Source organism: Pristiophorus japonicus, chromosome 4 (genome assembly GCF_044704955.1).
Source record: "Pristiophorus japonicus isolate sPriJap1 chromosome 4, sPriJap1.hap1, whole genome shotgun sequence".
Taxonomy (NCBI): Eukaryota; Metazoa; Chordata; class Chondrichthyes; family Pristiophoridae; genus Pristiophorus; species Pristiophorus japonicus.
Genome location: NC_091980.1, coordinates 291,878,201 through 291,902,811, shown reverse-complemented (window position 1 = coordinate 291,902,811; position 24,611 = coordinate 291,878,201). Strand labels below are relative to the sequence as shown.

The 24,611-nt window shown below is 45.0% G+C and overlaps 1 protein-coding gene across 2 annotated transcripts in view; it reads left to right on the top strand.

The window, feature by feature from the left end:
• The window catches only part of ylpm1 (YLP motif containing 1), a 153,884-nt gene that overhangs the window by 13,957 nt on the left and 115,316 nt on the right, over positions 1–24,611 (top strand). Inside the window, exons 2-3 of one of the 2 annotated variants that reach the window (XM_070879576.1) lie at positions 2,983–3,063; positions 14,015–14,287. In XM_070879576.1, coding sequence (XP_070735677.1) covers positions 2,983–3,063; positions 14,015–14,287 — 354 coding nt within the window. The remainder of the gene's footprint in view (positions 1–2,982; positions 3,064–14,014; positions 14,288–24,611) is intronic. The other variant, XM_070879577.1, reaches the window with a different exon arrangement.

The following is a 24,611-nucleotide window of genomic DNA, read 5'->3' as shown; positions in this document are numbered from 1 at the left end:
GGGCTGGGGCAGTCGGGTGATGTTACGGAGGTGAAACAGGCGGTCTTAGTGATGGCGCAGATATGTGGTTGGAAGCTTATCTTGGGGTCAAATAAGACACTAGGGTTGTGAACAGTCTGATTCAGCCTCACAGGATATTGGTACACCAAAGGTAACGGTGTGGGGGGGGGGGTGGGAAGAGAAACCATTGCAGGTGATTTTCTGTCAAGATTGGACCGGGAATGGAACTAGATGAGTGCAGTCCCGCCCAGCTGGAAGACAGAGGAATGGTGTGGTCAACTGTGCCAAAGGCTGCAGACAGGTCGAGAAGAACGAGGAGCGATAGTTTAACCACAGTCACAGTCACATAAGATGTCATATGTGACTTTGATAAGAGCAGTTCCAATTCTGTGGCATGGGCGGAAACCTGATTGGGAGGTTTCAAACATAGTGTTCTGGGAAAGATGGGCATGGATTTGGGAGGCGACGACATGTTCAAGGACTTTAGAGAGGAAAGGGAGGTTAGAGATGGGGCAGTAGTTTGCAAGAATGGAGGGGCTAAGGGTTAGTTTTATGAGGAGAGGGGTGATGATGGCAGATTTGTAGGAGAGGGGCAAAGTACCTTAGGAGAGAGAACCATTAACAATGTCAGCTAACATGTTGGGAATTGGGTCGAGGAAGCAGGAGCTGGGTCTCATGGACAAGGTGAGCTAAAGAGATTGCATGAGGGAAGGTAAGAGAGAAATTAGAGAAAGATGAAAGTTCACCAACAGTTATCCATTCTCCACATAGCATACACAGCTTAGTTTATAAATTGGTAAAGCATTGGGGAGAAAAAAGCCCTGTAATACATAATGTCGTGACTATGTATGTCTTCAGATCTTAAATTCCAGTTGATAGTAATACCTTTGTTAACTAAACCTGTTATGTTGGTGTGACTTTTGCTACTCAGCTTCTCCATTACAGCTACAACTTGCATTTATACAGCGCGTTTAACATGGTAAACGTTCCAAGGCACTTAATGGGAGCATTATCAAACTAAATTTGACACCAAGCCACATAAGGAGATATTGGGGCAGATGGTCAAAGAGGTAGGTTTAAAGGAGCGGTTTAGAGAGGGAATTCTAGAGCTTAGGGCCGAGGCAGCCTAAGGCACGGCTGCCAATGGTGGAGCGATGAAAATCAAGGATGCGCAAGAGGCCAGAATTGGAGGAGTGCAGATGTCTCGGAGAGCTGGAGAAGGTTACAGAGATGGGGAGGGATGAGGTCATGAAGGGATTTGAAAGCAAGGATGAGAATTTTACAAACAATGGGTAGCTAGACCGGGAGTCAATGTAGGTCAGTGAACAATGCTGTTTTAGCTCAGTAACTTGCTCCAGCTGATGCTTGTAGAAAAATGGGATACCGGTGTCCTGGCCAATATTTATCCCTCAACTAACATTACTAAAAACAAATGATCTCGTTACGTATCTCATCGTTGTTTGTATGACCTTGCTGTGTGCAAATTGGCTACCGTATTTCTACATTACAACAGTGACTACCCTTCAGAAGTACTTAATTGGCTATAAAGTGCTTTAGGATGTTTTGAGGTTGCTGTATAAATGCAAGTCTTTTTTGTGGAATGCAGGCGCCTGAAACTGACATCAAGTAGCATTCATGTGGGTGTTAAATACATTCGCTATTTTTGTAAAGCTCTTTGAATTTGCACGTATTCTATTCTATATCCCATGTGTTTCAAAATACAGATTATTTTCAATGTAACTGAAAATATTTTAAAAGGGAGGGCAGCCTGTGGTCATTGCTATCTCGTGAGCAACAATGAATTCCAAAACAGATGCTATGACTTGCTACTTGTATCAGCAGAATCAACTATAGGATGCAAAGGTGATGAAGTTGGATATATTGTGTTTAGAGGAGTCGGAGTTATATAACTTTGCACAAGCGTTGAGGCAAGATTTTATAAGGAGAATTTTGGAATAAAGTTACAATTTCCTCTGGGTACTTGCTTCCCACAGAGGGAAGTGGTGCTTAAAGAACTTTAATATCCCCACATATGCTTGTTACTAAGATTCCTCACGGCCAGATGTTTGAGCATCTACCAGTGTTTCAGTGGATTGTGGATTTTCACCTGTGTTTCTCCCCACACATTGAATTCCTCAACTTGTTGCCATTTGCTTAGAGTGACTGATAGATTTGAGTGCAAGTTATCTGTACACTTACCAAATGGTTTGTGTTTTGGGGACTCGAAGAAAAATAGGGGAGGGAGCCCTAAAAGGTAGTCTCACCATAAATGTTTTTGGTGGTTTACAACAAAATTACAATATGTATTATAGCTCCAAGAATTGTAATTGTATACACTTGAAACAGGCAATTAAGAAACTTTTTTCATGGGATGTGAGTGATACTGGTAATTCAATATTTATTACCCATTCCTGATGACATTAAGGGTCAACCACATAGTATGGAACTTGGATCTCATATTGGTTAGGCCGGGTGGAGAAGGCAGGTTCCTGTTGGGTTTTTATAAGACTCAGTCACCTTTTTCTAGCCCACAAATAACCAGATTTCACAAGTTGACATGGTGGGATTTTAACTTGTCCTCTGGGTTGCAGTGCCACGACCACTAGACTACCGTACACACGCAGTGATGAGCACCCACTGGATTAAAAGGGTATCTGCATTCAAATGTATTTATTTTTCTAGGCACTGACAAGTATAGATGAGCCCCAGTCATTCTATGATATTCCTCTGATATAACGTGAATTATTTACAGTTCCCACAAATGGAGACTATAAATTAAATGCCCTTTCCAGTCTTAATTTAAGACGTCCTTTGTCTTCCTAAAACAATAGAGTAATGGTTTTACTGTACTTGGAAATTTAGTAATTGAATGTATGCTGAGAAAATCCTTGCTCCTAATATTTAATTACGGACAGAATACATATTTAAGCTGTCCTAATAAGGCCTACTGTATTAACATTTCTAGTTTCCCGTGTATTTCAGTCAGCAGCAGCGAGCACTGTGACGGCATCTGGCGACAAAAAGGCTAATGATTTCTCCAAAGCAATAAATAGCTCCTATCAGGTAGGTGTAAGACATCCTGTTAGAAATGTGTGTTCACTGTGTAGATGAAGTGTTTGCAAAGTTAGTACTTGAAACTAGATGTTGGAGAAGCTCCTGCACTTGATGACCTTACAGTACTCTATTCAAGTACTAGTGAATATCCTGTACCACAGTTTATGGTTGGTCAGATGATCCACTTTTTGATAACAGTGGAGTTATTTAGAATTACTTTCAGCAAGCGCACAGGTAGGAGCTGGGCCATAGTTTTATTTTGAAAATATATTAAAAATTAACAGCATCACATTGCAAAGTCGGGAAAAGCGAGAAAATGGAGTTGGCATTTCAAGAATTTTATTTACAGATAGCAGTATATCTAGGAGTGAGGTTGTAGTTTTTAATTTCAGGTGTGATATTTCAGAACTAGGAAAGGTGAGGGGTGGGACTGGATAGTGCTGAATTGAAATAAAGACAGTTGGAACTAGGTGCATGAGCTGGGGGAGCAGGACTGCATATTATGTTTTTGGAGGATAGCTTGGCAGAGATTGAAGCTTTTATTTTTTAATGCAGTGGGGTTTGGTACTGTATGCCCGAGGTTTAATAAATTAAGGAGCGAGCTAGTGATCAGCAAACTACATTTAAAATATTATTTCTAGCTAAAACCAGGAAGAACACGTAGCAAATCTCTGAGGCTGGTTCTTCAATTTATTTTTGCATAGGTGCAGCAGGCAGCACAGCATTTTTTGTAAGTCAGGGAGTGGGGCTAATGAGGCATAGGTCCCAATCCAGAAACTTGAGCACATATTCTAAGCTGATGCTTCAGTACTGACTGAGTGCTGCACTGTTGGAAGTGCTGTCTTTCCAGTGAGATGTTCAATCGAGGCATGGTCTGCCTTCTCAGGTGGACATAAAAAAAATTCCATGGCACTTTTCAAAGAAGAGTAGGGAAGTTCTCTCTGTGTCCTGGCCAACATTTATCTCTTAATCAACATTACTAAAACAGATTATTTGGTCATTTAGCTCATTGTAGTTTGTGGGACCATGCTGTGTACAAATTAGCTGCAGTATTTCTCTACATTACAACAGTGACTGCACTTGGTATTTCATTGGCTGGAAAACGCTTTGGAACATTCTAAAAGGCACTATACAAGAACAAGTACTTTCTTTGTGGAATGCTGGCTCCTGAATCTGACAGGAATCCTATTTTATCACAATACTGTCTGATTTTTTGTTTGTTTATTTAGAAACAAAATCTTGTTGCGTGGTTGGCTTAAACTCTCCGCCTTTCCATTGAAACCAATGTACTTCTAAAGTTGCACATGAAAATATTATTTTCATTGTCACAATCTCAGAAATAACAAAATGTTGATGGTGAAAATTTAGCTTCCTGATACTACAAGCTAACTTTTTTCAAAGACTCAGTTTTTGTTTCATAAATACTCGTAAATAAGGTCATTCTTGATATATTTTTCTTCAAACGCCACAAGCTAAATAGGGTGTTGCATGAATAGGAATAGCTACTGGGAACTGCCTTGTGAATAGTTTGGTTCTGTACAGGGTCCATATTGTCTGCACCACCCTGTTTTTTTTAATATATATATATATGACCTATTGTACTGAAGTTCCTTTGTCAGTGGAAGCAGTTTACTCTGTTGCAACAACTGGGAGGAGCAATATATTAACATATGAGTGGAAATAGATCATTATTGGCACTGAGTAATAGCACATTAACATATATATTTGTGCGCAAATATATATTTTAATTTTTTTTAGTCATTACAGCTTTTCTCCTCCCCTTCCTATTATATAAAATCATATTTTTCTTATGTCATGAACATGATATTGTGAATATTCAGTAACCGTTGAAAATAAGAGTATCAAGTTACTAGGAGAGTTGGGCCAATAGTAGTATCTTGCAGCCATGTGTTCATGACTTCAACACTTAATGCTACCGGGTACGGCAGCATAGTGTTTGCATTATTGGACTAATCCAGAGGGGCGAGTTCAAATCCCACTATGGCAGTTTATGAATTTGAATTCAGTTTTTAAAAAAAAAACTGGTGTCAATAAAAAGTAATCATAAAGCTGTCAGATTGTTGTAAAAACTCAACTGGATCACTAATGTCTTTTAGGGAAGGAAACTTTTCGTCCTTACGTGATCTGGTCAATATGTGACTCCTGTCCCACATCAGTGTGGTTCCTAACTGCTCTCTGAAATGGCCTAGTGATTCACTAGTAACCCTAAATGCATTAAACTGCTGCAAAAAAGAAAAAGAAGACAGACCGCTCTGCTAACGAAGCATCGGATTTGGACACGACAAAGGTAGATCCAGCTCAGTAGACCCTGCAATGCCTCCTCACTAACATCTGGGGACTGATGCCAAAGTTGGGAGAGCTGTCCCACAGACTAGTTGAAAACCAGCCTGACATGGTCATACTCAAGAGAATCATTCTTTTCAGCCAACGTCCAAACTCCTCCAGCATCATCCCCGGTTATGTCCCGTCCCACTGGCAGGACAGACCAACCAGATGTGGGTACACGGTGGTATACAATTAGGTGGATGTGGCCCTGGCAGTCCTCAACATTGACTCCAGATCCCATCAAGTCTCATGGAATACGGTCACATACATGGGCAAAGAAACCTTTTACTGATTACCACCTACTGGCCTCCCTCAGCTGATGAATCAGTACTCCTCCATGTTGAACACCACTTGGGGGAAACACCGAGTAGAAAGTGACCACATGTACTTTGGGTGGGCGAGTTCAATGTGCATCACCAACAGAGTGGCTCGGTAGTACCAGCACTGACTGAACTGGCCGAGTTTGTGTTTGCAGCAGGTGGTGAGAACCAATGCGAGGCAATAACCTACTTGACCTGGTAATCACAAATCTACCTGTCACAGAGTCATCTGTCTATGATGGTATTGGTTGGAGTGGTCACAGCCGAGTCTTTGAGGAGACAAAGTTCCATCTTCACACTGAGGACACCTTCCGTCATGTCGTTTGGCACTAACACTGCTAAGTAGGATAAATGATAGCTCAAAACTGGGCAGCCATGAGGCGCTGTGCGACATCAGCAGCAGCTGAAATCTATTGCACCACAATCTGTAACCTCATGGCCTCTCACTTCTCCAACACCATCGAGCTAGATGACCATGCCTGGTTCAAAAAGGAACGTAGAAGAGCATGCCAGGAGCAGCACCAGCCGTACCTGTAAATGAGGTGTCAACATGCTGAAGCTACAGCAGAGGATAGCATGCATGTTTAACAGCGGAAGTGGCATGCTATAGACAGCTACGTGATCCCACAATGAATGGATCAGATAAAAGCCCTGCAATCCTTCCACATCCAGTTGCGGATGGAGGTGGGCAATTAAGCAGCTAACTGGAGGAGGAAGTTCCATGAGCATCCCCACCCACAATGATGATGGAGCCTAGCACGTGAGTGCGAAAGATGAGGCTGAAGCAATCGCAGCCATCTTCAACCAGAAGTGTCGAGTAGGTGATTCTTCTCTGCCTCCTCTGGAGGTACCCAGATGGCATTACAGATACTAGTCTTCAGCCAATTCAGTTCACTGCACACAATAACAAAAAAATGACAGCGCACTGGATACAGCAAAGACTACAGCAGTCTGACTGCAGTGCTGAAGACCTGTGCTCCAGAATTAGCTGCACCACAAACCAAGCTGTTCCAGTACAGCTACAACACTGTCATCCAGCCAACAAAGTGGAAAATTAACATCCTATCAACCTACCCTCAATCATAAGCAACATGACGGAAGGTGTCATCAATAATTGCTATCGGGCAGCAGTTACTCAACAATAACCTGCTCACATGCTCAATTTGGGTTCCGTCAGGACTACTTGATTATGGACCTCTTTACAGCTGTGGTCCAAATATGGCCAAAAGAGCTGAATTCCAGCGGCAAGGTGAGAGTGACTACCCGAGACATCAAGACAACATTATACTTAGTGTGGCACCAAGAAGCAGTTATCATGGGTGACTTTAATCTACATATTGATTGGGCTAACCAAACTGGTAGCAATGCGGTGGAGGAGGATTTCCTGGAGTGTATTAGGGATGGTTTTCGAGACCAAAATGTCGAGGAACCAACTAGGGAGCTGGCCATCCAAGACTGGGTGATGTGTAATGAGAAAGGAATAATTATCAATCTTGTGCGAGGCCCCTTGAGGAAGAGTGACCATAACATGGTAGAATTCTTTATTAAGATGGAGAGTGACACAGTTAATTGAGAAACTAGGGTCCTGAACTTAAGGAAAGGTAACTTTAATGGTTTGAGGCGTGAATTGGTTAGAATAGACTGGCAAATGATACTTAAAGGGTTGACAGTGGATAGGCAATGGCAAACATTTAAAGATCACATGGATGAACTTCAGCAATTGTACATCCCTGTCTGGAGTAAAAATAAAACGGGGAAGGTGGCTCAACCGTGGCTAACAAGGGAAATTAAAGATAGTGTTAAATCCAAGGAACAGGCATATAAATTGGCCAGAAAAAGCAACAAACCCGAGGACTGGGAGAAATTTAGAATTCAGCAGAGGAGGACAAAGGGTTTAATTAAGAGGGGGGAAAATAGAGTACGAGAAGAAGCTTGCCGGGAACATAAAAACTGACTGCAAAAGCTTCTGTAGATATGTGAAGAGAAAAAGATTAGTGAAGACAAACGTAGGTCCCTTGCAGACGGATTCAGGTGAATTTATAATGGTGAACAAAGAAATGGCAGACCAATTGAACAAATACTTTGGTTCTGTCTTCACGAAGGAAGACACAAATAACCTTCCGAGAGTACGAGGGGACCGAGGGTCTAGTGAGAAGGAGGAACTGAAGGATATCCTTATTAGGCGGGAAATTAAGTTAGGGAAATTGATGGGATTGAAGGCCGATAAATCCCCGGGGCCTGATAGTCTGCATCCCAGAGTACTTAAGGAAGTGGCCCTAGAAACAGTGGATGCATTGGTAGACTGTTGGAAAATGACCATCAACTCTGGATCACTTCCTATGGACTGGAGGGTAGCTAATGTAACACCACTTTTTAAACAGGGAGGGAGAGAGAAAGCGGGTAATTATAGACAGGTTAGCCTGACATCAGTAGTGGGGAAAATGTTGGAATCAATTATTAAGAATGAAATAGCAGTGCATTTGGAAAGCAATGACAGGATCGGTCCAAGTCAGCATGGATTTATGAAGGGGAAATCATGCTTGACAAATCTTCTGGAATTTTTTGAGGATGTAACTAGCAGGGTGGATAAGGGAGAACCAGTGGATGTGTATTTGGACTTTCAAAAGGCTTTTGACAAGGCCCCACACAAGAGATTGGTGTGCAAAATCAAAGCACATGGTATTGGGGGTAATATAGTGAGTGAAGTGGATAGAGAACTGGTTGGCAGACAGGAAGCAGAGAGTCGGGATAAATGGGTCTTTTCAGAATGGCAGGCAGTGACTTTTGGGACCCCAGCTCTTTACAATATACATCAATGATTTGGATGAAGGAATTGAGTGTAATATCTCCAAGTTTGCAGATGACACTAAACTGGGTGGTGGTGTGAGCTGTTGAGGGGGACGCTAGGAGGCTGCAGGATGAATTGGACAGGTTAGGTGAGTGGGCAATTGCATGGCAGATGCAGTATAATGTGGATAAATGTGAGGTTATCCACTTTGGTGGCAAAAATGCGAAGACAGAATATTATCTGAATGGCGGCAGTTTAGGAAAAGGGGAGGTGCAACGAGACCTGGGCTTCATGGTTCATCAGTCATTGAAAGTTGGCATGCAGGTACAGCAGGCGATGAAGAAGGCAAATGGTATGTTGGCCTTCATAGCTAGGGGATTTGAGTATAGGAGCAGGGAGGTCTTACCTGCAGTTGTACAGGGCCTTGGTGAGGCCTCACCTGGAATATTGTGTTCAGTTTTGGTCTCCTAATCTGAGGAAGGACATTCTTGCTATTGAGGGAGCGCAGCAAAGGTTCACCATTCTGATTCCCGGGATGGCAGGACTGACATATGAGGAGAGACTGGATCAACTGGGCCTTTATACATTGGAGTTTAGAAGGATGAGAGGGGATCTCATAGAAACACACAAGATTCTGACGAGATGGGACAGGTTAGATGCGGGTAGAATGTTCCCGATGTTGGGAAGTCCAGAACCAGGAGACGCATTCTTAGGATAAGGGGTATGCCATTTAGGACTGAGATGAGGGGAAACTTCTTCACTCAGAGTTGTTAACCTGTGGAATTCCCTGCCGCAGAGAGTTGTTGATGCCAGTTCATTGGATATATTCAAGAGGGACTTAGATATGGCCCTTACGGCTAAGGGGATCAAGGGGTATGAGAGAAAGCAGGAAAGAGATACTGAGGGAATGATCAGCCATGATCTTGAATGGTGGTGCAGGCTTGAAGGGCCGAATGTTCTACTCCACTTATTTTCTATGTTTATTAGACTGAAGTCAATGGGGATTATTGGTGAACTTTCCAGTGGCGGGATTCATACCGAGCACAAAGGAGGATGGTTGTGGTTGTGGAGGCCAATCATCTCAGTTCCAGGACATCGCTGCAGGTGTTTCTCAGGTCATCATCCTAGGCCCAAGGAAGTACCTTGCTTAATCAAAAACCTTCCCTGCATCATGTCAGAAGTGGGGATGTTCGCTGATGATTGCATTGTGTTCAGTACATTTGCAATTGTTCAGATAATGTAATCTACGCCTGCATGCAACAAGCCCTGGACAACATCCAGGTGTGGGCTGATAAGTGACGAGTAACATACCACACAGGTGCCAGGAAATGACCATCTCCAAAAAGAGAGTCCAACCACCTCCCCATGAAATGCAATGGCATTACCATTGCCGAATCAACACCCTGGGTATTACCAATGACAAGAAACTTAACTGGTCCAGTCACGGAAATGCCATGGCTACCGGAACAGGTCAGAGGCTGGGTATTCCGCGATGAGCGGCTCGCCTAACTCCCCAAAGCCTCTCAAAACCAAGAGGCCCAAGACAGGAATGTGATGGATTACTCTCCACTTGCCTGAAAGGACGCAGCTCCAACAGCACTCAAGAAGCCCGACAATATAAAGACAAAGCAGCCCGCGTGATTAGCACCCCATCCACCACTTTAATTATTCGCTCCCAGCACACCGTGGTTGCGGCTTATACTATCTGCAGGATGCACTACAGCAACTCACAAAGTCTTCGTTGACGGCACTTTCCAACCTTGTGACCTCTAGCACCTAGAATGCTATGAGGCTACAGAGTGACTTGGATAGGTTAGGTGAGTGGGCAAATGCGTGGCAGATGAAGTATAATGTGGATAAATGTGAGGTTATCCACTTTGGTGGTAAAAACAGAGAGACAGACTATTATCTGAATGGTGACAGATTAGGAAAAGGGAAGGTGCAACGAGACCTGGGTGTCATGGTACATCAGTCATTGAAGGTTGGCATGCAGGTACAGCAGGCGGTTAAGAAAGCAAATGGTATGTTGGCCTTCATAGCAAGGGGATTTGAGTACAGGGGCAGGGAGATGTTATTACAGTTGTACAGGGCCTTGGTGAGGCCACACCTGGAGTATTGTGTACAGTTTTGGTCTCCTAACTTGAGGAAGGACATTCTTGCTATTGAGGGAGTGCAGCGAAGATTCACCAGACTGATTCCCGGGATGGTGGGACTGACCTATCAAGAAAGACTGGATCAACTGGGCTTGTATTCACTGGAGTTCAGAAGAGTGAGAGGGGACCTCATAGAAACGTTTAAAATTCTGACGGGTTTGGACAGGTTGGATGCAGGAAGAATGTTCCCAATGTTGGGGAAGTCCAGAACCAGGGGTCACAGTCTAAGGATAAGGGGTAAGCCATTTAGGACCGAGATAAGGAGAAACTTCTTCACCCAGAGAGTGGTGAACCTGTGGAATTCTCTACCACAGAAAGTAGTTGAGGCCAATTCACTAAATATATTCAAAAGGGAGTTAGATGAAGTCCTTACTACTCGGGGGATCAAGGGGTATGGCGTGAAAGCAGGAAGTGGGTACTGAAGTTTCATGTTCAGCCATGAACTCATTGAATGGCGGTGCAGGCTAGAAGGGCTGAATGGCCTGCTCCTGCACCTATTTTTCTATGTTTCTATGTTTCTAGAAGGACAAGGGGAGAAGGTGCATGAGAATGCCATCAACTCCTAAGTTGCACACCATCCTGATTTGGACATATATTGCTGTTCCTTTATGGTTGGTGGGTCAAAGTCCTGGCACTTCCTATCTAACAGCACTGTGGGCGTGCCTTCACCACACGGACTGCTATGGTTCTCTCGAGTATAGAGACCCAGCTCATTAAGCTTTACTGAAACCCAACCTCCTTTTCTCTCTAAATGCTGGCTATGGCTAAGGGTCATAGACCTGAAATGTTAACCCTTTCTTTCTCCATAGATGCTATCTGGCATGTTGAATGTTGCCAGCATTTTCAGTTTTTACTTGAATGCATGGGTTTGGTAACTGAAGGCTCTCACTGGAACAGAAATATGACAACATTAAGCATACTTGTTTGATTGCTTATTAGGTTCTCTCTTGCTGGTCACAGCACACAAAGGATTTTTTGCACGCTGCTGGCTGTTTCTGAAAATTGCAAGGAATATGTATTACATAGAAACATAGAAAATAGGTGTAGGAGTAGGCCATTCAGCCCATTCGAACCTGCACTGCCATTCAATAAGATCATGGCTGATCATTTCCTACTTTCTCTCCATACCCCTTGATCCCCTTAGCCGTAAGGGCCATATCGAACTCCCTCTTGAATATATCCAATGGACTGGCATCAACAACTCTCTGTGGCAGGGAATTCCTCTGAGTGAAGAAGTTTCTCCTCATCTCAGTCCTAAATGGCCTACCCCTTATCCTAAGACTCTATGTCCCCTGGTTCTGGACTTCTCCAACATCGAGAACATTCTTCTCGCATCTAACCTGTCCAGTCCCGTCAGGATCTTGTATGTTTCTATGAGATACTCTCTCATCCTTCTAAACCCCAGTGAATACAGGCCCAGTTGATCCAGTCTCTCCTCATCTGACAGCCCAGCCATCTCTGGAATCAGTCTAGTGAACCTTCGCTGCACTCCCTCAATAGCAAGAACGTCCTTCCTCAGACTAGGAGACCAAAACTGAACACACTATTCCAGGTGATGCCTCACTAAGGCCCTGTATAACTGCATACTGCAGGGATTGATATGCAAGGGTTGATTATTACCTTCTGGTCCTTGGGAGAGATGAGTAGGTTTCCAGGAAGTTGTCAAGCCACTGGAACCACCCAGCCCAAGTTGAGACTGACTTTCCAATTTGTTCAGAAGCCAGAGATTGATCTGCCCAAAAGCCACCAAGTTCCATCCGATGTCCCTTACCCCAGAGCAAGTGCATCCCTCACCGAGCCGGAGTCCCTTATCCAAGCGCAAGACCATAGCACCTACCCACCCCCCCCCCCCCCCCCGCCAAGCATGCTCCCCCGCTCCCCAAGCGCATTTGCCCCCTCCTCATGCTCTCATATGCCCCCCCTCCTCCGACCCAGTGTTCTCTGCCACGCTCCTCCCGCGCGCTCGCCCACCCCCGCCCTCCCAAGTGCGCCCGCCTCTCCTCATGTTCTCAATTGCCCACCCCCTGCAAGCGTGCTCGCGTGCCCCGCACCTCATGCTCTCGAGCCTCCCCTGCCAAGCGCGCTCACTCCATCCCGCCCAGCCCAGGCGCGCTCTCGCTCCTTTTCCCCCCCCCCCCCTAACAACCCGCGCACGCTCTCACGCCCCCGTCCCCCCCCCACCCAACCTGCGCACGCTCTCGCGTCCCCACCCAACCCGCGCGCCCTCTCGCCCGCTCCTCCGGCCCTCTCGCCCGCTCCCCGACCGGCCCTCTCGCCGCCCGCGTGCCCGCCCGCCCCGTGCGCCCTCTCGCCCGCCCCCTCTCGCCTCGCTGGCCCGGCCCGCCCTCTCGCGCGGCCCTCTCGCCCGCCCCGCGCGCCCTCTCGCCCGCCCCGCGCGCCCTCTCGCCCGCCCCGCGCGCCCTCTCGCCCGCCCCGCGCGCCCTCTCGCCCGCCCCGCGCGCCCTCTCGCCCCCTCTCGCCCGCCCCCCCAAAAGTGCACTTATCCACCCCCAACCGTGCTCGTTCGCCTGCCTAACCACTCCCCAGCGCGCTCGTCCTCAGCTCCCTACTATGCTCTCACCCCCCCCCCAGCCCATGCTCTCCAACCCCCTTTCCCCCCCCCCCAGCACACTCGCACGCCTGACCGCGGTTCGCCTCCTGCTTGCCCGTCCCCCCTCCTCATGCTCTCAAACCCCCACCCCCCCCCCACCCAAAATGCAATCCCTATCCCCACTCCCCAAGCATGTTTGCTCTTCTCTTTCCCCTCCCACACGCCCTAAGCTCGCGCTCTCTCCCTTCCAAAACCCCCCCCCCCCAAGCTCGCTCTCTTTCTCCCCCCACTCCAAGCTCTCACTCTTTCTCCCCCCACTCCAAGCTCTCACTCTTTCCCCCCCCCCCCCGTCTCCCTCCTCACGGAGCACTTTACGGTGCCGCTTGACTCTTCACTCAAACTGGCATTGAAGGAGAATCAAACTGCTCCTGGCAGGCATGCTTCTCGCTCTCACCTCCGGCCTGCTTCTCACTCTCCCTGGCGGCCACACTCTTCACTCAAACTGCCAGTTGAACTGGTTCCTGACCGTCCCGCTGCCTGATCGGAGGCTCGGCGCTGCTGGGACCTCAGGGCTGCTGATGGATCGGAGGCAGTGGGGCAACATGTGGGGCCGTTTTTGGATTGGAGGGAGGACGGATGCACAAAAGGGTTAGTGGGAATTGCGCTGGGGTTGGGGGCGGAGTCTGATATTTGTCCGAACACACTCCTGCGCATATGTCAGGAGACGCATGTGCAGAAGGGAGACTTGGTACAAATAGTTAGTCCGATAAATTAATGTGAATTCTCTGCATTCCCTTGGCAGCAACAGCAACAACAGTATTGGTACCAGCAACACCTGCAGAACCTACAGAAGCATGCAAGCAAACCGTATGGAAGCCAGCAGGAACAGAGCCAAACTGAAGAAATTATTCCGATCAGTGACTCTGTGCAGCAGAAACCGGGAGAGGCCAAGGCTTCTTATGCTACTCAGCCACCTTTGCCACCAGCTCCACCTTATGAGGCCCCCAAAACACAACCACCACCACCGCCACCCAAAGAGGACATACCCCCACCCCCACCGCCTGAAGAAGCAAAGGTAGGCAAGACCTTTTTGTGTCTTTGTAAATGTGTCGGTGTAAATTTATGGCTTTCCCTCTGTTTCATATGCAAGGGTAATTTTGACACCAATATTACTGAACTTGACATACAAGTTTATTTGTAGGACATCTTGGCTGAAGGTTGGTATTTGTCAATGACATTCGATAAATTCCTCCAATTCCAGTTGATAAGCTCAAGTTTTTTGATATCTTTGACACCGTGTATATTTAAGGGAGCAAAACAAAGGATGTTCAGAACTTAAATGACTGAGGATTGTCTTGAATTCTTGCTGCATTTACAGAGGTGTCATTCACTCAGTGGGTTTAGTTGATCTCTTGCAGCATGAATGGTTTCTAAACATTTTACTCTTGCTTTGATGAAGTAACGAACAGGGTTGATGAGGGTAGTGCAGTTGATGTTGTGTACACGGACTTTCAAAAGGCTTTTGATAAGGGATTAAAGGGGCAGTGGCTGTGTGGATACAAAATTGGCTGAGGGATAGAAAGTAGTGGTGAACTTCTGTTTTTCAGACTGGAGGGAAGTGTGCAGTGATGGCCCCATGGGTCACTGTTAGGGCCACTGCTGCTCTTGATATATATCAATGACCTGGACTTGGTATACAAGGCATAATTTCAAAGTTTGCAGATAACTCAAAACTCGGAAATGAAGTAAACAGTGTGGAGATAGTAACAGGCTTCAGGAGGACATAAACAGACTGGTGAAATGGGCGGACACGTGGCAGATGAAATTTAACATAGAGAAGTGTAAAGTGATTCATTTTGGTCAGAAGAATGTGGAGAGGCAATATAAACTAAAGGATACAATCCTAAAAGGGGTGCATGAACAGAGACCTTGGGTGCACGTACACAAATCTTTCAAGGTGGCAGGACATGTTGAGAAGTCTGTTAAAACGGCATTCTTGGCTTTATAAACAGAGGCATAGAGTGCAAAAGTAAGGAAGTTATGCGCAACCTTTATAAAATATTGGTTAGGCCTCAGGTAGAATATTGTGTCCAATTCTGGGCACCACACTTCAGGAAGGATGTCGAGGCCTTCGAGAGGAGGAGATTTACCAGAATGGTACCGGGGATAAGAGACTCTGTTTATGTAGAAAGACTAGTGAAACGGTGGTTGTTCTCCTTAGAGCAGAGGTTAAGGGGAGATTTGAAAGAGGTGTTCAAAATCTTGAAGGGTTTTGATAGATAGGGAGAAGTTGTATCCACTGGCAGGAAGGTTGATAACTAGAGTACACAAATTTAAGGTGATTGGCAAAAGTACCAGAGGTGACGTGAAAAAAAAATATATGCAGCAAGTTCTGGAGTGCACTGCCGGATAGGGTGGTGGAAGAAGATTCAATAATAATTTCAAAAGGGTAATTGGATAAAATATTTGAAGGAGAAAAAGTTGTAGGGCTGTGGAGAAAGAGCAGAGGTGTTGGGACTAATTGAATAACTCTTTCAAAGCGCCGGCACAGACATGATGGGCTGAACCTCTTACGTTTTAGTGTAAAGAATTTCCTGAGAGACAAATTGAGTGGGGAGGATTGCACGCCTGGAATGAAGCCTGCTGATTTTATTTCATGTTCATTTGAATGGATAGAAAATTGGGGAGACTTCGTTACGTGCATGCCATCCTCCTTTCCTGATTTTCCTGAGCTGTACACAGGCTATCCTTTGCATCCAACTGCAATAAGAGGAATATCTATCTTGTGATACCACAGGACTGCAAGCACTGATATCAGCACTCTGTGACTACAGCAGTGAAACACAAGAAATATTTGTTATTTTGTATCCCTACTTCGCTCGCTTTATAAAAATAAAACTTTTATTTTAATTTATGTCAACTTAACTCAATGGTAGAACCCTCGCATCTCAGTCAGAAGGTTTACTTCAGGGCTTGAATATATAATCTAGGCTGACAGTCAGTGCAGTTCAGAGGGAATGTTGTTGCAATGCCAGAAGATGAAGTGTTAATCCTGTCTGTTCAGATGGATACCAGAGTTGCCATGGCACTTTTTCGAAGAGGAGTAGGATTCACCTGGTGTCCTGGCCAACACCACCAAAAAAGATTCACTGGTCATTAATTTCATTGCTGTTTCTATGACATTACTGTGCACAAGTTGGCTGTCACGCTCGCTTACAAAACATCAGTCAATACACTTAAGGTGATTATGAAACACTTCAGGTAATCCTGAAGATGTAAAGGTGCTATATAAATGTTTTTTTTGTTTGAAGATATGTTCACTTGTATGTACAGTGAGGCACCAGATAAACTGATTTTTTTCATTAGAGCAGAAAGCTTAAGAGAAAAACTGATCAAAATGTCCATAGTTAGGAACGGTTAAGTTGAGGTAAACGGGTAAAACTATTTTTGGTGGTCCGTGAGTCGGTAACTAGAGAACATCAATTTAAGATCATCAAAAGAAGGATATTACATTTTTGTTTGAGGATTGTTAGGGTATGGAATGCCCGAACAGAAACATGGGTGGAAGCAGATCCATAAAAGCTTTTAAAAGGGAAGTGATTAAATATTGGTGGGCCGGGGGGAGGCGGGGTGGGGGAGAGAAGAATGGAATGGTATGAAGGAGGAAAGCACAGGAGTCTTTTTTTACATGACCATGTAACTTTGGATTAAGAGACTGCAGTCCATTTGAGCCCTTTTGGTGATGTGAAGCTGTGAATCTTGAGTTTCTTCTTGGGTGAAAATCCAAAATGTGACACTCCCAAATGGATCTGTTGTGTAATATAAAGTTAATAATTTAGACATATTATCTTTGCCAACACATAACCAGTTTTAATGAAGGAAAATTTGGTTCTGCCACTTTGATTTATTTTAGTGAATGTTTGGCAACCAAATGTGATCTGGGGTTAATGGTGGCAATTTGATTGAATCAGTTATGTGATATTGCTGTTTACTACCTTAATCACTGGTCATTGCGTGTGCTGTAATGCTCAAAGCATTAATAAAGTATTAAAAAAAGTACCAGCGGGTGATGTGAGATTTATCCAGCAGTTAGTTTTACAATCATAGAAATTTAAAGCACGGAAGGAGGCCATTTCGGCCCATCGTGTCCACACCGACCAACAAAGAGCTATCCAGCCTAATCCCACTTTCCAGTTCTTGGTCCGTAGCCCTGTAGGTTATGGCACTTCAAGTGTACATCCAAGTATTTTTTAAATGTGGGTGAGGATTTCTGCCTCTACCACCCTTTCAGGCAGTGAGTTCCAGACCTCCACCACCCTCTGAGTGAAGAAATTTCCTTCCTATCAATTACTTTAAATCTATGCCCCCTAGTTCTTGACCCATCTGCTAAGGGAAATAGGTCTGTCATATCCACTCTATCTGGGGCCCTCATAATTTTACACACCTCAATAATGTCTCTCCTCAGCCTCCTCTGTTCCAAAGAAAACAAACCCAGCCTATCCAATCTTTCCTCATAGCTAAAATTTTCCAGTCCAGGCAACATCCTCATAAATCTCTTCTGTACCCTCTCTAGTGCAATCACATTTTTCCTTAACCGAGACTTTATCTTCGACACGAGTGTCGGTGACTCCATCCCGCAGCATGCTACCCGCCACCATCTCAGCACAACCGCAGTCCAGCACAAGGTAGAAAAGGCCATCCGTCAGCTGAAGAACAAGGCATCAGGAGCAGTTGGAATACCCGCCGAAGCACAAAACAAGCCGGAGAAGCACTATTGGCACGAATACATGACCTAATTTCTCTTATCTGGAAGGAGGAGAGCATGCCAGGCGATCTCAGAGATGCCGTAATCATGACCATCTTCATGAAAGGTGACAAGTCCTACTGCGGTAACTACAGAGCTGTCGGCCACAGGGGAAGTCATTGCAAGAATCCTCCTCAATCGTCATCTTGTGGTTGAAGAGCTCCTCCCAGAGTCACAATGCGGATTCCGACCACTAAGGGGCATAACAGACATGATCTTCACCGTGCGGCAAGTACAAGAAAAATGCAGGGAACAGCACCAACCTTTGTACATGACCTTCTTTGACTTCACAAAGGCCTTCAGGGATTATGGACCGTCCTCCTCCGTTTCGGCTGCCCTCAAAAGTTTGTCACCATCCTTCGCCTGCTCCACGATGACATGCAAGCCGTGATCCTGACCAATGGATCCACCACACACCCAATTCACGTTCGGACCGGGGTCAAGCAAGGATGTCTCATCGCACAAATGCTCTTCTCTATCTTCCTTGCTGCAATGCTCCACCTCACCCTCAGCAAGCTCCCCACTGGAGTAGAACTAAATTATAGAGCAAATGGGAATCTGTTCAACCTCTGCCGCCTCCAGGCCAGATTCAAGGGCGTCCCATCCTCATTCGTCATTGAACTACAGTACGCAGACGACGCTTGCGTCTGCGCACACTCGGAGGCAGTACTCCAAACCATCGTCAACACCTTCACCGAGGCGTACGCGAGCATGGGCCTTACACTAAACATCCGTAAGACAAAGGTCCTCTACCAACCTAACTCCGCCACACAACACTGCCCCCTGATTATCAAAATCTTGGCAACATGGACCATTTTCCATACTTCGGCAGCCTACTGTCAGCAAGAGCAGAAATTGATGACTAGGTCCAACACTGCCTTCAGTGCTCCTTCGGTCGCCTGAGGAAGAGAGTGTTTGAAGATCAGGACCTCAAATTCGGCATAAAGCTTATGGTCTACAGGGCAGTAGTGATAACCGCCCTCCTATATGGCTCAGAGGCATGAACTATATACAGCAGCCACCTCAAAATGCTGGAGAAGTACCACCAACGCTATCGCCGCAAGATCCTGCAAATTCACTGCGAGGATAGACGCATCAACGTCAGTGTTCTTGCTCAGGTGACCATGCTCGATCAGCTCCGTTGGGTGGGCCACATCGTCCGCATGCATGATACGCGACTCCCAAAGCAAGCGCTCTACTCGGAGCTTCAATACGGCAAGCAAGCCCCAGGGGACAGAGGAAACGCTTCAAGGACACCCTCCAAGCCTCCTTGAAAAAGTGCGACACCTGAGAATCCCTGGCCTAAGACTGCCCAAAGTGGAGGAAGAGCATCCGAGAAGGCGTTGAGCACCTCGAGTCTCATCGCCGAGAGCAAGCTGAAGCCAAGCATAGACAGCGGAAGGAGCATACGGCAACCCAGGCACCCTACCCACCCTTTCCTTCAACCACTATCTGCCCCACCTGTGACCGAGACTCTGGGTCCCGCATTGGATCCTTCAGTCATCTGAGAACTCATTTTTAGTGTGGAAGCAAGTCATTCTCGACTCCGGGGGACTGCTTAAGAAGTAATAATGTGGTGGCCAGAACTGCACGCAGTACTCCAGCTGTGGCCTAATTAGTGTTTTATACAGTTGATGCATAACCTCCATGCTCTTGTATTCTATGCCTCGGCTAATAAAGGCAAGTATTCCGTATGCCTTCTGAACCATCTTATCTACCTGGCCTGCTACCTTCAGAGATCTGTGGACATGCACGTCAAGGTTCCTTTGTTCCTCTATACTTCTCAGTGTCCTACCATTTATTGTGTATTCCCTTGCCTTGTTAGCCCTCCCCAAATACATCACCTCGCACTTCTCCGGATTGAATTCCATTTGCCACTGTTCTGCCCAACTGACCAGTTCATTGATATCTTCCTGCTGTCTACAGCTTTCTTTTTCTTTATCTACCACACAGCTGATTTTAGTATCATCTGTAAACATCTTAATCATACCCCCTACATTCAAGTCTAAATCATTGATGTATACCACAAAAAGCAAGGGACCTGTTTTTTGGCGTACGTGAAGAGTTACGCCTGTTTTTTTTAGGCTCGAGTATGCCAAAAAAAAAATCATCCAACCCCGTTTGAATTCTTCATTTTGGTGCCACCTAGGGGTGGAGCCCAAGATCTGCACCAAAAACATCGGGTTGCTATGGTAACCAGGGACACAATGCGGACTGAGCCAGCTCACAGCAACTTAAGCACATTAAACATTGCAGCAACTTAACAAGCACATTAAACATTGCAGCAACTTAACAAGCACATTAAACATTGCAGCAACTTAACAAGCACATTAAACATTGCAGCAACTTAACAAGCACATTAAACATTGCAGCAACTTAACAAGCACATTAAACATTGCAGCAACTTAACAAGCACATTAAACATTGCAGCAACTTAACAAGCACATTAAACATTGCAGCAACTTAACAAGCACATTAAACATTGCAGCAACTTAACAAGCACATTAAACATTGCAGCAACTTGCACCCATTAAACTTCCAATCCTGGTCCCCACACCTATCCCAGGCCGACCGGCCTCCCGATCCCCGCACCTATCCCAGGCCGACCGGCCTCCCAGTCCCCACACCTATCCCTGGTCGAAGGGTCTCCCTGTCCCCGCACCTATCCCAGGCCAACCGGCCTCCCACTCTCCCTCATTTCTCTGCTGCTGCTGTCCGAGCATCTGCTGCGCTGAGTTACTTACCTGCGCCGATATTCTTAACTCGCCAGAATGTTTTTCCACAGAGGCCACATACGCCGCCTTAAGAATTGGAGTAAATCGGAGCTGGCCAAACTTGCTTCACTGGCCAGAATTGGCGCAGGTGGCAAGTTATGCCCACTATGACACAAAAAAAAACAACCTTAAAAAAAACATAACTAACTGGGTTACGCCGGCACGCATTGATTGGGGAAACTTGTTTTTTTTAAACTTAGGCCAAAAAAAACGATGCGCGCCATAAAAACGGCATAAATCACTGGGGAAAGTTGAGCCCCCAGTACTGAGCCTTGCGGAACCCCACTGGGAGCAGCTTGCCAGTCACAAAAACACTCACCAACCATTACCCTCTGCTTCCTGCCTCGGAGCCAATTTTGGATTCAACTTACCACTTTGCCCTGGATCCTTTTGTGCTCTGCTCAGTTTTCAGCTAATGCGCGCTGTGTGCCAGTGCCCCTTTCCACCTCCCCTACAAGTCCTTCAGGCCAGCCCCAATGTTTTGTTTTCCTCAGAGAAGCCATGGTCTTTCTTTAATTAATTTTACAAGAGCAATCCAAAACTAATCCCACTGCTTTACATTTCCCTCTGTTTCAAATATTTATCCAGTTTTTCCCTAAACATTGGCCTTCTTTCACTGACTTGCCATTCAAAGGAAATAGTTTATCCCTATTCACTCTTATCAGAGCCTTTCATAATTTTAAAAACATATTGAATCTCCTCGCCTCTTCTCTGCTTTACTGGAAATAGTCCCAGTACCTTAAGGCTCTGCACATAACTATAGTTTCTTATCTCTGGCATCATCCAAGTGAATCTAAGATGCCTATGTTTTTAATATCCTTCTTAGAATGGGGTGCCTAAAACTGCATACAGTGCTTTAGCTGTGGCCCTAAGACGTCTGCCTTGGCTCACAGATAGCAATCTTGCCTTTGAGTCAGAAAGTTGTGGATTCAATTCCCAGTATAGAGATTTGTGTGCTGAATCTTCGACGAAGTACATGGAGTTCTCCAGGTGTGCTGACCAATATCATCCCTCAACCAACATCATTAAAATAAATCATCTGGTTATCTCATTGCTATTAGTGAGACATTGCAGAGCTCAAATTGGCTGCTACGTTTGTCTACATTACAATTCAAAAAGTACTTTTTGGGATGTCTTGAGGTCGTTAAGGTAGTGTGTGAGAGATTTAATCAGGAATGTTAAATTATGAAGGATTTTGATAAGAGTAAGTAAGGAAGGGCTTGAGAGGCTAAAGGGGAGAGATTGCAGAAACAGTCTCCCGTTAAGATCTTTTCAGCATCTTTGCTATGAAAATCCCTCCTAGGCAAAGAGGGCGTGGTTTAAACTGTTCCTCAAATGATGTTAGGAGTTTGAAAGGGAATTGCATATATACTTGAAAAGGAAAAACTTGCAGCGCTAGGGGTAAAGAGAAAGGGAGTGGGACTAATTAGTTAGCTCTTTCAAAGAGCTGGCACAAGGACAATGGGCCGAATGATCTCCTCCTGTGCTGTCTTTATGAATTCCAGCCATCTGGAAAGTTGTTTTGTTTTGTCTCCATGTTGTCATTTGGAGGCATAGCAGCCTTTTCTTTACATTGGTTTTAGGTGGGTTGTAGCATTTGGTATTGGAATTCTGGACTTAAACTAGATTTGCTTATTTCTAAATGGAGCTTTGCAAAATGACTTGAGGAGTCCATGCCTTAATATCAATTGACAGGAAGAAATATTACGGAAACGGAAATGGCAGAAACTTTGAACAAATATTTTGTATTGCTCTTCACAGTAGAAGACACTAAAAGCATCCCAATAATTGATAATCAAGGGGCTGTTGGGAGGGGGGAACTTAAAACAATCACGATCACTGGAGAAAAAGTACTAGGCAAACTAATAGGACTAAAGGTGGACAAGTCCCCTGAACCTGATGGCCTGCATCCTAGGTTCAAAAAAGAAATAGCTGCAGAGATAGTGGATGCATTGGTGTAATCTACCAAAATTCCCTGGATTCCGGAGAGGTCCCAGCGGATTGGAAAACCGCAAATGTAACGCCCCTATTTAAGAAAGGAGGGAGACAGAAAACAGGAAACTATAGACCAGTTAGCCTAACATCTGTCATTGGGAAATTGCTGGAGTCAATTATTAAGGAAGTAGTAGCAGGACATTTAGAGAATCATAATAGTCAAGCAGAGTCAGCATGGTTTTATGAAAGGAAAATCATGTTTGACAAATTTGCTGGAGTTCTTTGAGGATGTAATGAGCTGGGTGGATAAAGGGGAAACAGTAGATGTCGTGTATTTGGATTTCCAGAAGGCATTTGATAAGGTACCACACAAAAGGTGATAAGAGCTCACGGGGTTGGGGGTAATATATTAGCATGGATTGAGGATTGGCTAACTAACAGAAAACAGAGTCGTGATAAATGGGTCATTTTCAGGTTGGAAAACTGTAACTAGTGGGGTGCCACAGGGATCAGTGGTAGGGCCTCAAATATTTGCAATCTATATTAATGACTTGGATGAAAGGACAAATTTGCTGATTATACAAAGATAAATGGGAAAGCAAGTTGTGAGGGATATAGATAGGCTAAGTGAGTGGCAAAAAATTGGCAGATGGTATCCACTTTGGTAGGAAAAATAAAAAAACATTATTATTTAAATGGGGAGAGATTACAAAATTCTGTGGTACAGAGGGATCTGGGGGTCCTTGTACATGATACGCAAAAAGTTAGCATGCATATACTGCAAGTAATTTGGAAGGCAAATTAAATGTTGGCCTTTATTGCAAGGGGGTGGAGTATAAAAGTAGGGAAGTCTTGCTACAACTGTACAGGGCACTGGTGAGACAACACCCTGGAGTACTGCATACAGTTTTGGTCTCCTTATTTAAGGAGGGATATATACTTGCATTGGAGGCAATTCAGAGAAGGTTCACGAAGTTGATTCCTAAGATGAAGGGGTTGTCTTATGAAGAAAGATTGAGCAAGTTGGGTCTATACTTATTGGAGATTAGAAGAATGAGAGGGGATCTTATTGAAACGTATAAGGTTCTGAGGGAGATTGACAGGAATGCAGAGGATGGTTCCCCTCGTGGAGGAATCTAGAACTAGGGGGCATAGTTTCAGAATAAGGGGTTGCCCATTTAAAACGAAAATGAGGAGGAAGTTCTTCTCTGAGGGTCGTGAATCTCTGGAGTTTAAGGTGGTGATAGACAGATTTTTGACAACTAAGAGAGTCAAGGTGATGGGGAGCCGTCGGGGAAGTGGAGTTGAGGCCAAGATCAGATCAGCCATGATCTTATTGAATGGCGGAGCTGGCTCGAGGGGCCAAATGGCCTACTCCTGCTCCTACTATGTTCTTGTGTTCCTATTATGAAAAGATTGAGTTATTTTTGTTCTCGCTAATTTTCTCCTGCTTTGAAAGATTGTCTCCTTGGTGGGATAAGGTTCCAAAGGCATCACACGGGTCTTCCATATCTGATCTAGCTGCTTATTGATGTATCACAGTCATGCCCAGTCCTGTGATCAGTGATCAAGATAATTTCTAATTAGGAAGATCATTTGGCCCACCTTAGTTCAGCCATCCAGAAACACTGTAAAATCTCTTCTCTTCTCCCCCCCACTTCCCCATTCAACAATTAATTGGTTCTTATGTTGAGTCCAGATTTTCACCTCTACTGTATCCAGGAGTCCATTTCATGTGTTGATCATTCCTCACGTGAAGAAGAACCTCCTGATACTACCCTAAATTTACATTTTACTAGATTGAACCTGTGTACCCAATCTTGCAATTTAGTTTAATCATTGTCCAATTTTTGCATAATGCTATCTTCTACACATTTATAACATCA